The sequence below is a fragment of the Zeus faber genome (assembly GCF_960531495.2).
Source record: "Zeus faber genome assembly, chromosome: 5".
Classification (NCBI taxonomy): domain Eukaryota; kingdom Metazoa; phylum Chordata; class Actinopteri; order Zeiformes; family Zeidae; genus Zeus; species Zeus faber.
The window spans coordinates 21947469-21963365 of record NC_137192.1 but is presented as its reverse complement, the minus strand read 5'-3'; the positions used below and the strand labels follow the sequence as shown (position 1 = coordinate 21963365).

At 42.7% G+C, this 15897-nt stretch overlaps 1 protein-coding gene across 1 annotated transcript in view; it reads left to right on the top strand.

Annotated features, from left to right (window-relative positions):
- Positions 1-15897, top strand: part of LOC307231067 (metabotropic glutamate receptor 4-like) — a 153771-nt gene that overhangs the window by 71064 nt on the left and 66810 nt on the right. Inside the window, exon 2 of the mRNA XM_080001616.1 lies at positions 2913-3129. Coding sequence (XP_079857742.1) covers positions 2913-3129 — 217 coding nt within the window. The remainder of the gene's footprint in view (positions 1-2912; positions 3130-15897) is intronic.

Sequence of the window (15897 nt, the reverse complement as noted above, 5' to 3'; positions counted from 1 at the left end):
AAACAGTTTTTGATTTGCTATGGGCGTCTATGTTTTCCCAACAGAAGCAAGGTGACATATTTTGCTCAAAAGTTGGGACTACCAAGTTGATAACTGATTTCCACGTTCCATGGCATGCTGCATAATCTGTTACAGATGCATTTACAGATTGGTTCCGTGGATAGATAGACAGAGAGGTAGACGGACGGATGGACGGACAGACAGTCAGATAGAACTGCATTACAACTTTCAAGGCCGGGGTGAACCTGAAACTATTATTGGTGGGTTGTGTTTATGGCGTGAGGGTGGCCATCGCCAAGGGTGTGGCGGTGGGCCAGTTCTGCTGACACAGCTTCTTTCCCCGTTGGAGCCTCCATCTTAAGCGTTTCACATTCCCCATTAAAACTGATATAGTGCTCAATCGCCCCTATAATAACACTGTCTCTGGCCCCGTCTCCTCAGGGCCGGAAATGAGATGGCAGTCAGCTTTCCCACACACGCCTAATTCTGATGCTCTCTATGTCCCTGGCCCCCATCGCACTCTGTGTGAGGCCTCATTCAGTCCACTGAGCAAAACTCAATTAAAAATGTACGTGCGAACGTGACCCGGTGGAAACTACAAGTGGAGGTGAAGAAAGAGAGAGTTATTTCGAGTGGGCTGAGACAACAAAAGCAAGGTTTAATCCGGCGAGCTCTTCATATTAATTATAAGGTCATTCCACAGGTTTACTACATTGAGAGAGCAGCAGACCAAAAAGGCAGCTCCCCACTTGATTAGCTCATCTACATAACCCATAACCCTGCAGGGATTCTACATGGTCCATAAGAATTATATCACCTTGACTTTATTGTTATACCACCTCACCAGGCTGTACTGTAGCTCAAAATTGATCTCCATTTAGTGGTAGGAAAACATAATAACTTGGATATAATACACCTATCTTTTTACCAGTCATTTATTTCGAGACAGTTAATGTGCAATTAACATTTGTTAATTTCTCATTTAATAATTGTTAATTTTCTAATTTCCAGTTAATGTGCAATTTGTATTTTGTATCCATAGCATTACATTCTGTTGCATTGTAACCTGTTGTTGCCCAACTCTGCATATACTTACTTTTACAATTATTTTGTTGGCATTTTCAGTACAAAGGGAGGTTATGTGTTCGCACAGGCTTGTAAGTTTGCATGTCCATCGGTCTGTTTGTCAACCAAATAAGTGAACGTGTTATGGTTCGAAATCCAATAACGTTCTGTGCACAAGTTCTTCGTGACCCAGAGAAGAAACAAATTCATTCTGGATGATTTTGGATGCATTTTGTCACAGCAAAATATTTTTAGCGAATTGTTTTGATTCTCGTGCCAGGGGGTCCTCGCGCACCTCGAACATGACTCACGCTGCATTGACATGTCTTTCTGCTGATTGATCACTTATATAACTGCTACATTATTTTCCCTAGTTCAGATTTCTCAGTCATGATGTCAGACGACACGAGAAGCTGTCATGGATCTTCCCATTCTATCATCCCTTTGTCTTATTTTACTGCCATGCGATAGAGTGTATGACCCCTATGGCAATGCTACTACGACTTTAACGTTTATAGTATGTAGGTTTGTGGCTTCAGCATGAAAATATTTAAATTCATATATTTTTCTCAGAAAAGAGGAATCTGTAAGAACATTTCACAGAGAACGCAGCTGTATTTCCAATTGGTTTTTTTTAAAAGAGGTGGATAATTACAGTCTCAGCAAGTAAAAAGCCCTGCCATGTTTTGCTCTGGCGACGCACTGATCCAGCTGATCGCTCTCTTTAAATGAATGTTTGGGTTGAAGCTAATATCTAAGTCCAACATGGTTGACCCAAAATCCTGTAATGGAGAATCTGCTTTCGGAACCCCCATTGTCATCTGATGCTAAAAACAAAACATGAAAACATGAACATGAATTTCCGCATTTTTTATCTCCAACGAAGACGTTAACGTCAATAAATTTGATCAAAACTTGATATGAATTCTGATTCTTAACGTGCACCATCTCTCATACGAAAAGCCCCGATTTAAACTACACTCAAACTAAATCTACACACATCTGTGAAGCTACACAAGTCGACGGGTTGTGTTTTATTACGGCGAGTGACCTCTAATCATAAGTTTAACACGCTCATCATCTCAGCCGGTGAAGTGCCCGGCCCCCCTCCCGCCGTCCGACGCTGCGCTCAGTGTGGTAACGCTCCGCGGGGGGCTCGGGGCGACTGCCTCTGTTTGGAGTCTGAAAAGGCAGGAAGTCTGCTGGACGCCATCAAACCGCGCCCGGAAAATCAGTTTCGAGGTTGCTTTTTTTTTCTTTCTTTATTTATTTTTTCCTTTTGCTTTCCGCCTCCTTCGCTATCACCTCCAACCTCCCTTCTAACCCCACCACCCACCCCAAACCCAACCCCCCCCCCCCTTAAACACTCCCAAACGTTCCCTTTTTTTTTTTGGTGTTTCTGTTACTTCTCCTCCTCCTACGCAGCTGCGCTGTTAACAAAATTGACTCATAGTGACTTCTACCCTCTGTTTTCTTTCTATTTTATTTTAAATTAACAGCGTTTGCAAGATTAATGGGATTTAAAAAAAAAAAATCTGAAAATTGCTAGGTAATGGTAGGTATTCAGACCGTTTAACATACCATAAAAAGGTCACTATAAAACAATCTGATAAAATAACCTGCAAACGTTCTCACTTGCTGGTTTTGATAAAAATAAAATGATAGAAGGATACTCTTCTGAATGGCCAAATTTGGCAAGTGAGCATATGATACAGAAGTTTTAGAAATGTGACATAGTAGATTAGTTAAAAATTGACATTTCCAGGCAGAAAGGTAACTTAGGTAACGGGTATCTTCCTACTTCGCTGCTTCATCTGCTTGCGCGTCTCCTCTCCTCGTCCTTGCAGATTCCGCAGGTCAGCTACGCCTCCACGGCCCCGGAGCTGAGCGACAACACGCGCTACGACTTCTTCTCCCGCGTGGTTCCTCCGGACACCTACCAGGCCCAGGCCATGGTGGACATCGTCAAGGCCATGCGCTGGAATTACGTCTCCACCGTGGCGTCGGAAGGGAACTACGGAGAGAGCGGCGTCGACGCTTTCATCCAGAAGACTCGGGAGGACGGTGAGTGAGCGTCATTGCGTTGCTCCTCTCCCGCCGTGTGAGAGGAAGTGTTTTTTTCGCTCTTGGCCCTGACAGAATAATACTTGAAACAACTCCAAAAGTGGAAGGCACGCACTCGTAGGACAAGTGTCAAATTTCGAAACACAAACTGCCCACAGATGAAGAACCGCATTTAATGGTAAGCCGCACTACTAATGGCTCTGTGGACCCAAGTTTTTGCCGCTGAGTGTAATTTGCCCTTGTTTTGTGTCTGATTGTGAATCCAGGGAGATACACAGATTCATACACGCTGTACTTGATGATTAAAATGTACTTAGCATTTTTAGGTTTACGTGCAGTGACTATACAACGTTTAAATAGTGACTAAATGTATAATAAAACGTACTCTTCCCACACAGTCAATTTGATACATGACTAAGATGTGTTTATATTTCCATTTTAACTTTAGAAATTCTAGTTATCACTGAATCTTAATACTACAATATAGAAATGATGACAGTTAAATATTTTAATTGAATATATTAAAGTTAAAGATAATTTCATATATTTTACTCCACCACAAAGTTCATTTTCTCAGCCATATATCGCTCGCGGCCTTTTGGGTGAAGTAGTCCGGTGCAAGAGAGCTGAAGAGCTGATCTTCAATGCCATCTGTGGTTCGATGGCAATTTTGACCACGCATTGCTATTCCTTATAACTTTTTGTTGTTTTTTTCGATATATTTTGTTTAATAGGAATTATGGAACCATTTTTTGTTAATGTTTGTAATGCCTTTTTTGCACAATAATTTCATCAAAAGTTGCTTTGGAGTGCATTTTGAAAACCACCACAGACTGTATACCCCTTCAAGGCATTGCTAAGTTCGGATGCAATGACAGTAATAATAATTATAACAATAATGTCAAAATATTATTTTCAGTTCACTGGAAATTCTGTGCGTGACTACCCTTATATATGTGACCCACTGCAGCAAAACCCACATTGCCGTGCATTTCTAAAATCGCCAGGAGCCGCCAAATAAGATAAAAAAAACCTTTCTAGAAGGAAAATTTGATTTTTCCAGATTAGTGTGTCTTTGTGTTTTTTTTTTATCTCTCAACGTATTTTCAAAGCCGAGTTTGATTTATAAATAGCAGATAAATGTTAAACCGTGGAGATAAATATTCCCGTTAGATTACATGGGGAAACGCAGTTCACTTACCGAGACGCTGAACAACGCCGATCGGTGGTTTCCTTTAAAGCCACCGTCCAGGTGAAGATCATTCCTCCATATTCCATGTGATGGGAAGTCACAATGTGAAACCGTTTTGAGAGAGTTCAACCTTTAAATCTTATTTGTTTTATACACACACCTGGATAAATTGTTGTTTAAGCGGCGTAACACGCAAATAAGAAAAAGCTGACGTCACTTCCGTAAACAAGACACGGAGCCTTTGGAAAACTTTGAGAGGTGATTATCTCAGAAACACAGTTTGCCGCACCCTCGTCACTAACAAGCCATGGCTTTAAAAAATATTTGCCTTATTCGCCGAGTGACACCTTGTTTTGAAGCTCGATTCTCCACTTTCAAATGACGTAACAAAAAACAACAGTGAAACGGCACCAGGAGTACCTAAAATCTGCAGTGGGTCACAAATGTGCTTCAATTGCACCGGCTCTCTGGAGACGATCGCGCAGTTCCCACCAGCTCTCTGCAGACAGTAATAATTTGCGGGTGGCTTTTAGCGCTGGTGTTTGCGAATTGCGAGTTTTTTTTGCATTGAAGGGGGCAAATTTTGAGCCAAATGTGTGAATAGCACCGGTCCTCAGAGACAATAATTTCGTGGCCGCGCAATTTGCGGTGCATTTCAACGTTGGCGGTTGCTTTGTGAATTAGACGCTCGCTTTTTGTGTTGTCTGTGCCAGTTTAGCGGCAGCAAAAAACGTGCAATCCTTTTGTGAATTCGGCCCACTGTTTTTATTAGTTTTTATTTGGAGAAACGAAGAACGGGGACACGCGGTGCCATTACACATTTAAGTACGAGCGAGGGGGAGGGGGGCACAAAATGCGCCATGGGGGGCATTGCACCCCAGGGCCCACCCTCAAGCGACGGGCCTGCCTTTCATGCATTCATATATATCTTATATTCAACCTCCTCCACCATGATTTACTCTCACCCACCCAGCGACTTGACTGAGGATTTGAGGGAATTGACAGCGAGTTAAAATATGCGCAGATGCTGGCTTACGAAGTAGAAGCTTAATTAAAAGGATCTGGACTTGAAGGTGCGACAGCCATGTCCCTGGCTTGCACTTAGCTGCAAGGAGAGAGGCAGAATTGGCTTTTGAAGCTCATCAATCTCCTCCACTCCCACTCTCTTACTTGAACATTAAATCTCCTTGGACACCAATGGGAGGTAGCTCTGAATGGCAAATACATGCTGTTTGCTGAGGTCTGAGGCCTAATTCGGATTACATCTCAGAGGTAACGCTTAGCCATGACGATTAGAGCCTGGATATCCCCTCGTATTAGGATTTCCAGGATCAGAGGGAGAGACGTTCCCTGTGATTGCGTCCCAGAACATTACCCTGGTTGAAGTGCTTTTTGTGGAACGGTGATGCGTCCGGGTCACGGATGAATCAGAGTAAAACATGCCATAAATTACCAAAGTAAGAGTTTCCCTTGGCTTTGTGCCGTTTTTTTATGGGCATATGTTGACATAATTCAGGTTAATGGATACCTGGTGGTTAATGTTGTGAATAACAGTCTTTAATCGTTGTGAGTGGTCGCCTTCATTCACTTTCTTAATGTCTGGGCGGAGAGGGACAAGGCGCCTTTTCAGAGCCGCACGATTCAGCTAAAACTGAAACCTTTTTTGTTCTTTCTTGGGCCCAAATAGCCCGTGATGAGATGATCCCTCAGAGGTTTTGCTCTTGCTTTGAACAAATGGTTGTGCGGAGCTTGGAAAACCCGGGACCTCTGCTCGCCACTTCCGCGGCTCCCCCCTCTCCCTCACACCCGAAAACAGATTATACAGGGTGAAGCGCTTCCTCCACCACAGTGAAAACTCACCCAGTAATCCCCCCCACCAAACAGTCACCAGAGATATAATAATGAATAATAAAATAATCCACATGCCCAACAAAAGTTCACTTCATTGTGCCATTGAATTACAGAATTACAGTGAATAATCTGCAGCTCCTTGATTGTTTATAATTTTGTCCACAAAATGCCACTTTGAAGCACTGTTGGCTAAATCTGCGGAAACCCCCGAGAGCGCCGGGAGCCTCCTGCAGCGCCGATGACAGCGTCGACGTCAGGCACAGTCTGGCATTCATGTACAGTTTATAATGCACTGACTCCAACCTTTTGTGTTTTGCTGGAGCGAAAACATGGCGGGATTTTCCATTTTCTGACCCTGGAATCGTCCACCTTTGTTTTACGATCATAACTTTGCTAAAAGGAACATTACACGTCACACAAATTCAGAGAAGAAAAGAAACATCCCTGCGAAAGGATGTATCTGGGAATAGCACTAAAAGAGGTCCGTAAAGACTCCCGTTCAGATTATTATTTCTTTGAGAGATGGTGACTTGCCATGACCTGACGTGAGGCCTGCGTGATGTGTTGTCGAAGGGGGTTGCGGAAGAGGTTTATAAGCCAGCGACCGCAGTCCGAAACATCCATAAAAGAGAGCTAAGCTAAACTGACTTCTCAAAACAAGTTGAAATGTGTCAAGACCGGGGCAGAATATATGTATATATACATATATATACATATATATATGTATGTATATATATATATAGAACAATCATTCCAGAGTCTTTTCAAATAGCCGGCTGGGTCGAAATGCAGCGATTAAGGAGACGGTGACATGAGCCACACCATTTCACCGGCTCTTTATGGGATAGATGAGCAGTGGTGCCGCGGTGAATAGGTAATTCTTAATCCATGAGACGCGATTACCACAGGGAAAGCAAACCCATCACCGGATGAGGATGGTCCAAAAGGGGGATCTTCAAGGCCTATTTCGGTGGCAGCCATTAGGAACAACATAGCCTTCTTGGATTGATGGCTGGGATGGAATCCTTGAAGTTCATTTTATTATTAACAAGCCACCGACGCTGCGGGGCGGAATTTGTGTTGACGCATCATTTCGTGCGTATCCTTTCAATCTACTGTGGTACCGTGGTACCGGTGCACTTTTTATTTGCCTGCCTCTTATTGTCTTGAGCTAAATGTGCTGAGAAAATGATCCAGAAAAGGCATATCATCTGAGTCAGCCCCCATGGTGACAGCACAGGCAGCCAGCCACCTGCTTGGAGCTAGACAGCTCCAGCTCTCTCACTCTTTCTCTCTCCTTTTCTCTCTCCCTCGCCCCTTCCTCTCACCCACTCCATCCTACTGTATCCCACAGGAGCCCTGGCAAATAGAACCGGGTGAAATGCGGAAAAAGAAAAAATGGAGATTAAAAGTAAATAATGATTCACTGTAGTGTCTGTTAATCTGTACTGGGCTGTTTTTCCCCTTCCCTGGTCGATGGGGTCTGGAGCTGCTTGGGCTTCGGTGGCCTTCAGCAATCTGCCTTCTTGGCATCGCAGTCGGGGGGTGAGCAGCTGCTCGTCCCCCATGCGCTGACCCACGATGTCATTTCTCCCAAGGGGTCGACATACGGAAAGGGGACGAGGGGAAAAGATTACTAAATCTGCAGCGGCTTTATGGTAGGATGGGGGTTCTCCGTTTAAAACGCACCCTGTCTTGTGTAAAACACGTGTTGCCGCTCACATCGTAAGACCTAACTAAGTTCAACAGCATCTTAACACTCGGATGCTTCCTCCCTGGGATTTTCTGCTTTAATTTGTCGCAATAAGGCGCAGCATTCTAGCCGAGAGCCAAAGGTCACGTCCGGTACGAGCGACCAAGACAGTGAAGCCCTGTGGAGAAAAGCCAGGCGAGGAGTTTGAGCGCGGAAGCTCTCGGGGCCCCTCCTCGAACCGGAGATGAACTCGGAACTGAAGGCTCGGCCCAGAGAGCTGAACCAATCCGCGGGGGGAAAAAAAAAGGAAACCAAACAACGTCGGCGGAAACGGGAAAAGCAATCATCATCATCAACGTCATGGACTCAGTTCCCGTTCCTCAGCTGAAGTCCTTCCAGATCATAGAGTTGGATAAATAAGTTCAGTGGAGAATTCTGGAAGAAAGGCCACCGGAGCCGAACCCTGACCTCCGAGCACGACGCCGGGGTTTTCTGTAACATCTGCAGCTCCCAAAGACACGTCTTTCTTTGTTCTTTCTTTAATTGTTGAGTGATTTTTACCGGAAAGCAATGTGTTTGAAAAACCAAATAATACGATTATGTTGCGATGAAGATGAGGGAAAACAAACAAAAAAAAGCTTCATCCCTCTTGCAAAACTCTTTATGAGACAGGGAGCAGCAGAACAACATGGAACACAAAGACATTTTTTTGGGAGAACGTTCAACGTTGTTCCCAGCGTTTCAGCTGTAAAATGCAGATGAGAAAATAAATTAGTTTGCTGTTGAAAAAAAATAAGAAAACAATAGTTTTCTCTCAAAAGACTTTTCTTTTCTTCTTTTTTTGGGGGGAGTAAAAGTTTTTGTCTGGCAGATCCAATTCAACCCAAAAGGTCTGTACAAATACACTGCAAAATCAAGAAAGAAAAAAAAACATGTGAAAAAAGACAGCAAAAATGGCTTGAAACAAACAAAATGAACAGCCGATTGGGGGAAGATGCATTTAATACGATTTCTTAAAACAACAAAAACCTCTACCTCTGAATGATTGTATTCTTATTTTTATTATTATTTTTATTATTATTACTATTATTATTATTATTATTATTATTATTATTATTATTATTATTATTATTATTATTATTATTGTTATTAATAATAATATTATAAAACTGTGCCCAAACATTGCATGCTTAAAATGTGCTACTTTTTCTAAGTACCGTTTTAAATGAGCTTATACACACAATGTAAGGCCGGTCATTCGATCTATTGTTAATTTTCAAGATTTTATATCATGTAAAGACTGTTGCAGTGTATAGAAGAATTCAAAACAATCAAGGAAGGATAATTCATATGGTCCTTCCAACAAACTCTTCATGGTCCTTCCAACAAACCCAAAACTAAAAGATTTAGCTGGCATGTCCTTGAGCAAGACACCTAATCAGCTGTGTTTTATCAATTTATGGGACATTTCAATAAAGCTCCATTACAGTTTCCGACAGTATGAATACAGCCTTCCTAGTCCCGGAAATATATGAAGACTTAAGCATTTTACTTTCAAAAAGTTTTCCCACGCCAGTGTGACCTTTTGAAAGATGTTTCAGGAGAATAGTGGCACAAAAAAAGCATGAAGGCATTATGGTCCTAAACACAATAACAACAGATAAAATCAAACAAAAACAATAAATGTGACCCACCGTGTACTTTAGGGTCATTTGGTGGCATTCAAATTTTTTTCCGCATCATTTGAAAGTGAAGAATCAGAGCTTCCAAACAAGGTGTCACTTGTGCAAATCAAGCAAATATTATTTTAAAGCCATGACTTGTTAATGACAAGGGTTGGTGGCAAACTGTGTTTCTGAGATAACCACCTGCAAAGTTTTCCCCACAACAGCTCATGCATTCAGCTCCCAGAAGGCACATGGTTGGAGGACCAACAGAGCCTAGGTAGTTGTCACATTAACACCCTGCTGAATGGAGACTTGACACCCTGCTGAATGGGGCGATCTCTGCTTTGTTCTTGTGTTTTTAGGGAACATCTTTTGTTTTTAAAAAAGCTTTTATCTAACAGTAAGAATAGACATGTTTTATAAAAGTGGAATTATTTAGGAGTTTAAAAGTACGGACAACACAACGAAATGTAGAGTCTATCAATAATACTGTATGAGTCTCTGAAAATCATCCTCGGTGTGTCATTTAATATATAATTGTGCGTATGCCAGATATCTCCAAAGTTCTTGGAGTTATTATGTTGGCTAACCCCAACCCTACCCCAGCTACACTCTGAGAGCCTGGTTGGGGCCTCTTTTCATTTTCTTTTAATTTGCAGGTAAACTTGAGAATCTTGTGCATTTCTACTTGTTCATCATCTGCCAATCACCAACCTCAACGGACTCCATTACGCCGTCAACTTCTTCCGTTGTAACAACAACAGGCGTATCGTTGGTCTTCTCCGGTGGTTCTACAAAATGTTCCGCTTCCGTCACATTCAGGTTGAAATCTGCTGTTTGAGATGTTCTCCAAGTCCGGAGCAAGATCACATTCAGCTTCGCTGTCGTTCTCCGCGTCGCTGTGGGAGAACTGACTGTCATCCGTAAAATGAAGTCCAGTACGCGCTGCTTACACCGACTTGGATCTATCGCACTGGTCAGATTAATGATTTAGATCTCCCTCCACCCGCTTCTCGTGATCCATAACAACACGGAGATTTTCACAGACAAGTAAAACCAAAGGAGCCTCGTCTGGTGTACAGAAGTGACGTCAGCATTTCTTCTTCGATGGTACACGTTGCTACACGCCCCCTCCACAATGATGTCTCTGTGTGTGTGTAAAAGTAGTACGATAATAAGGTTGAACTCTATCACAACAGTTTCGCATTGTGACTTCACATCACATGGAATATGGAGGAATGATCTTCACCTGTACTGTCGATTTGTAGGAAACCATCGATCGGCGTTGTTCGGCGCTGTTCAACTTCTCAGTTAGTGAACTGCGTTTCCCCCTGTAATATAACGGGAATATTTAACTCCACGGTTTAACATTTTTCTACTATTTATAAATCAAACTCAGTTTTGAAAATACGTTGAGACTTAAAAAAAAAAACACAAAGGAACACGAATCTGGAAAAGTCCAATTTTCCTTCAAGAAAGGTTTTCTCAACTTATTTGGCTGCTCATGGCAATTTTAGAAATGCGCGAGATAGCAGGTTTTGCTGCGGTGTATCACAAATTAACAAAATTAGTGGGAAGTAAGTGCCATTTGCAATATAATTTATGTATTCGAAATGGTACAAAAACGTGTCTTAATTGGTACCAATTAGTATTTACTTTGGTAAAATGCAAAAATCTGCCAAATCTGCACACAGCACAATACACACGTGATTATTCTGTACTAAAAAGTTAATTATGTTATGGGAGGTGCAGCTTCTGCCGTCCAGGACGGGTATTGAAATAGATAGATAGATAGACAGATAGATAGACAGATAGATAGATAGATAGATAGATAGACAGATAGATAGATAGATAGATAGATAGATAGATAGATAGATAGATAGATAGATAGATAGATAGATAGATAGATAGATAGATGTGCCATAGCAGCTCATATCAAAGAGCGTTGGAGAACGGCGGAGAGATATCAAGCATGTTTAATATCTGGACGTGTCGGGCTCGATTCGGGAGTGAGGCAACGACTTACAGCCAATGAGGGCGAGCACGGAGTGACGGGGGAAAGGGGAGGAGTGGAGAAGGAGAGAAGGGAGAGCAGCGGAGCAGCAGCCAGAAACACACAACATACCGATTTTAAGTTTCCTCTTTTTTTAATATATTTCTTATTTAAATTCTAAAATAATCCTGTCCTGCGCATGGTAACGCATCATTTCCGCTGTCAATTCTCGGGCGTGTTTTTCGTGACAAACATCGTTCGGAGACCCGACCAACTAGTCCTCCTGGCGTAGGATCTTGTATTGTGTCTGTCCCCCGATCAGTCATGTAGTGTAAAACCACAAGACCGCAAGATCCCCCATCACAAGAGAGAAAGTCGTGTAGTGGGAACAGCACAGGGATCCCACCACTTTAAAAGTCGTGTAGTGTGTCCGTAATAACGTAAAGGATCTTCCGTTCACCGCGCTGGCAGCGACGGGCACCAGGCAAGCACGAGTGTATTATGTGTACAAGTTGACAAAGTAGGTGAACTTTAATTTAAACAAGCCATCCAAATAATTACACTGAAATCAATCTTCTTTGAGGCAAATTTTTCTTTCTTCATCCGTCCATTGTTCACACCAGGGCCGCGCAGGGACGTGAAGAGGGGCGGGTGCTAAAAGACCAACGGGGCGGGGCGAGGATGTGTTGCTGTTACGCACGGTGTTTCATTTTGGTTCCGTCGAAACAAAGCGGGACGCGCACAGTGCCCCCCCGCACATCCCAGGTTCACACCCCTACAATGATTGCTTGCCCGAGCAGGGATATTCTGTGCACCAGCGACGTGAAAGCGCTCGCAAGAACAACGTGCGCTGTCCGAGTTGCCGGCGCAGCTCCTCTTCATCCCCGTGCGTGGGTCTCACGGCCGCTCCTTGGTGTTGGCACTGACATGCCGTCATAACATCGCTTCTAAAAAAGATTCCCGCCCTCCTTCCTTCTCACATGTGGCTCCGGCGGCAAATGCCCCCGCGCCGCGGCCCGGCACCGGTCCGCGGCCTGCTGGTTGGGAAACCTCTGTGATAGGTCTTTAGTGCATAAAACCTAAACTGGCGGGGGCAGAAATAGAACTGAGGAGACAAAGACCCCTGTTGCCCCCTCGTGGCACCGGGCCTGTCTCACTGGATGCATTTAAAGATTTTCTAAATGACTCGGAGGCAGGAACATCTGGCTGTACATGTTTTGACACATTCATATTGCGCCGGTTTGATCAGTTTGATGTAGATGACTTATGACTTGTGGTGAATATTGATGAACATTTTTGATATTTTGTAATTCATTCTTGATTTTCCTTGTAAATTGTTGTAGGTTTTTCATGTCTGCGACCCCCGTTAATTGTAAAGCGCTCTTCTCAAAGAGATTATTAAGGAAAATGAGACTTTTCCTGGTTAAATGAAGGTAAAATTGAAAAGGAAAAAATAAATGGTAGTACACTGTAAACTTCGTTAACTACCGGACGGGAGAAAAAGTGAAAATATATGATAAACCAAACAATCAACTTTACCTTAACAATAACATTAAGCTATTTGCCATGCGCAATAAACCAAAGAAGTGAACAATAAAAATAAACCCAACAATGAACCTCAAAAATAAACCGAGAACGAATAAAGGATGAACAGTAGAAATTTGTTCATAAGCATTTGGTAGTAGCATCCCCTCTCTGCAACCACTTTATAGGACAAATGCGGGAGGCGTCGATAGGGGAGAGAGGCCGATCGGGCGCAAGGGGCCCGTCTCTCTCTCCGGGGCAGAGATGTTGATTACCGCCAAGCATGTGCCCTACGAGACACCATTAATCAAGTTAATGAAATGCAGTGTCAATAAGGAGCCCGATGAGATGCTCCTGCAAAGTGATGGCCGGCCTGACATCAACATGAGAAAAGCTGCTAATGGAGTCGCTGTCCTTCCTCCACCACCACCGCGAGGATTACGAGCTTTGGCAACGGGAGGTGGAAAGTTGATGCTGTTCAATGATGAAAAAATAAAAAAGCAGGTGATTCAATGGTATGCGTGCGGAATGAAACGGCTCTGCCTTGGGTCATAGGCTATGATAGATTCAGGCAGGGTTCCAAAAATGCTTTTATACAGTGCTTTAAAAAACGGTGTGCTTTTATATTTTGTTGCAGTAAAGCATAAATAAACCAAGGCTATGTTCCTGCTTCCTGCAGTTTGCCCAGATATAAGAATCACTTCATTTCACTTTTTATTATTCTTTAATTCACTTCTACTTGTGGTACTAATAATATGGAAATTTCTAAAACTACAGCGAGAAGTTATCGTGATTAACCATACCACACACTGAAGGTTGTGTGGTATGGTTAATCACGATAACTTCTCGCTGTAGTTTTCGAAATTTCCATATTATTAGTACCATGTGTGCAGTATTTTTTGCTGACTCGGTGTGGACACTCTTTTCAGAATTATACAGATACGCTTTCAAATATCGTTGTATCTATGCAAGCGTCCTCTTTCTGTCTCCCTCTTAGTAATGCTATTGCTGGAGATAATGATTCCTGAGTATCTGCAGTATTCCTATCTTTTCAGTTTCTTACTTCTTTCTTGTGTATATTTCTCTTGCTCCATCCCTTCACATGGTTATTGTACCTGTCAACGGCCTTTAGGCAGAAGCTTCATCCTAATTAATTCAAATTTTGAGCGCAACGTGCAAATACTTGATTCCTTTTTTATCGGCTTTTTGTTATTCTGCTTCCTGGAAATTCAGTGAATGCGTTTGCATTTGTCTCCACTGTGTTATCCATTGATTGCCATGCAAGGAACATTGAACTGTTTATTTTTTTTCATTTTAATTTTTTTCATAAACATGGCACAGCGTATAGACTGATTTGTCTACCGTCTATTTTATTGCTCCGCCTTGATCGACGGGGAGGCATTTCAGCATCTGTGTTCCGCGTGCTGTCAGACCTCAGGGTGAATGGCCACGGCACATCGGTAATGTTCCAGCCACTTTCCATATGGCCCTCTTATCACCGTGTCATGGCCAGTTATGTCTTTATTTATTATTTGACACCATGCAAATGACCCCTGAGTGCTCTAAATTTTCCCCGCTGCAATTTGTTCAAACAATTACGTGTCTTTGCTTAATTGTGCACATCGGAGGGCGGCACATAAATCACTCACCTCCTCTGTCACTCTCCTCCTCTCTCGCTCCCCGGGGGGCCTCCCTTCGATGACATAATGATTCTGTATCGCGGCTGATATTGCAAAAGCCAATTAGCTAAAGGAAGTGCCGCTGTTTTAACCTTGATCCTCGGTTTTACCTTCACTGACTCGTCTTGTGTCACGTTGCACGAGATGAGATTGGGTTAGCGTCCAGGTTTCAGTTTTAGTGGATATAACCGCAGTCTGTTCAAGCTGAAGCCATTTTAGTCGTACCCCAGCTGTACCATGGAGGTAACCTTTTTCCAGCCGCAGAACTGCATGATGGGATGTGTTTGCTACCACATAATCACATTCCACTTAACTTCAGCGGACCTCTTCCCCCGATCACTGGAAAGCTGCACAGTTGTACTATGGTTGGAGTAAGTATTTTTTGAATATTTGTAATTTATTGTCTATGGAGGAGAAGGCACCTCTGCATCAAGGGTAGTTGATATTTAGGGTATTGCAAACCACTGGTCACGTGAAGCACCTTGCTGTTTGCTGTTTGTAGACATATCAATTTTATGTATTGACCACAATTGTCTCTTATTTCAGAATTTGCAGTATATGTCTTTGTGAATAGTAAAAACTAAGAAAAAAAATTCAAGCAACCAACACTTGGTTGCTTGAATTGCTAGATCCAATCGAGAAAGCAGAGAACCGAACTAATGGATTTGGGGTACAGGGAGGTTTCAGGGGATTCTTCTGTGAAGAAGTCAAAGATAGGTCTAATTCATCCCGAGGTGCCCAGAAGGATGCTTGACAAATTCGCCACACAAAGCATGTGAATTGGTACAGATAAGGCCTGCTGCTCCGCCAGTGTTTTAATATAATTGTACAGAAAAGAAAATGATAATAAGAGACGATGTTTGCCGCGAGAGATCAACGCCCCAAAAAACGGCCTCAATCCCCCGGCTACATGTTCGCCATGTGCCTGGAACGGAGCTCAGGTGCATTCACACACAATTTCATTAAAGAAATATTACCAGACAACAAAATCAAGGACCGTTTGTAATTGCAACATGGCTGTCGGAAATAATGACTTTAAGCATGTGATGTGGGGGACAGTAAAGTTAACGTGGTCGGCTGTTAAAAATAAATGCCGCGGGGAAAACTTGTTATATAGAGACCAAATTTGAATGAAACAAGATCAAACAATTATGTAAATTGACTCACTC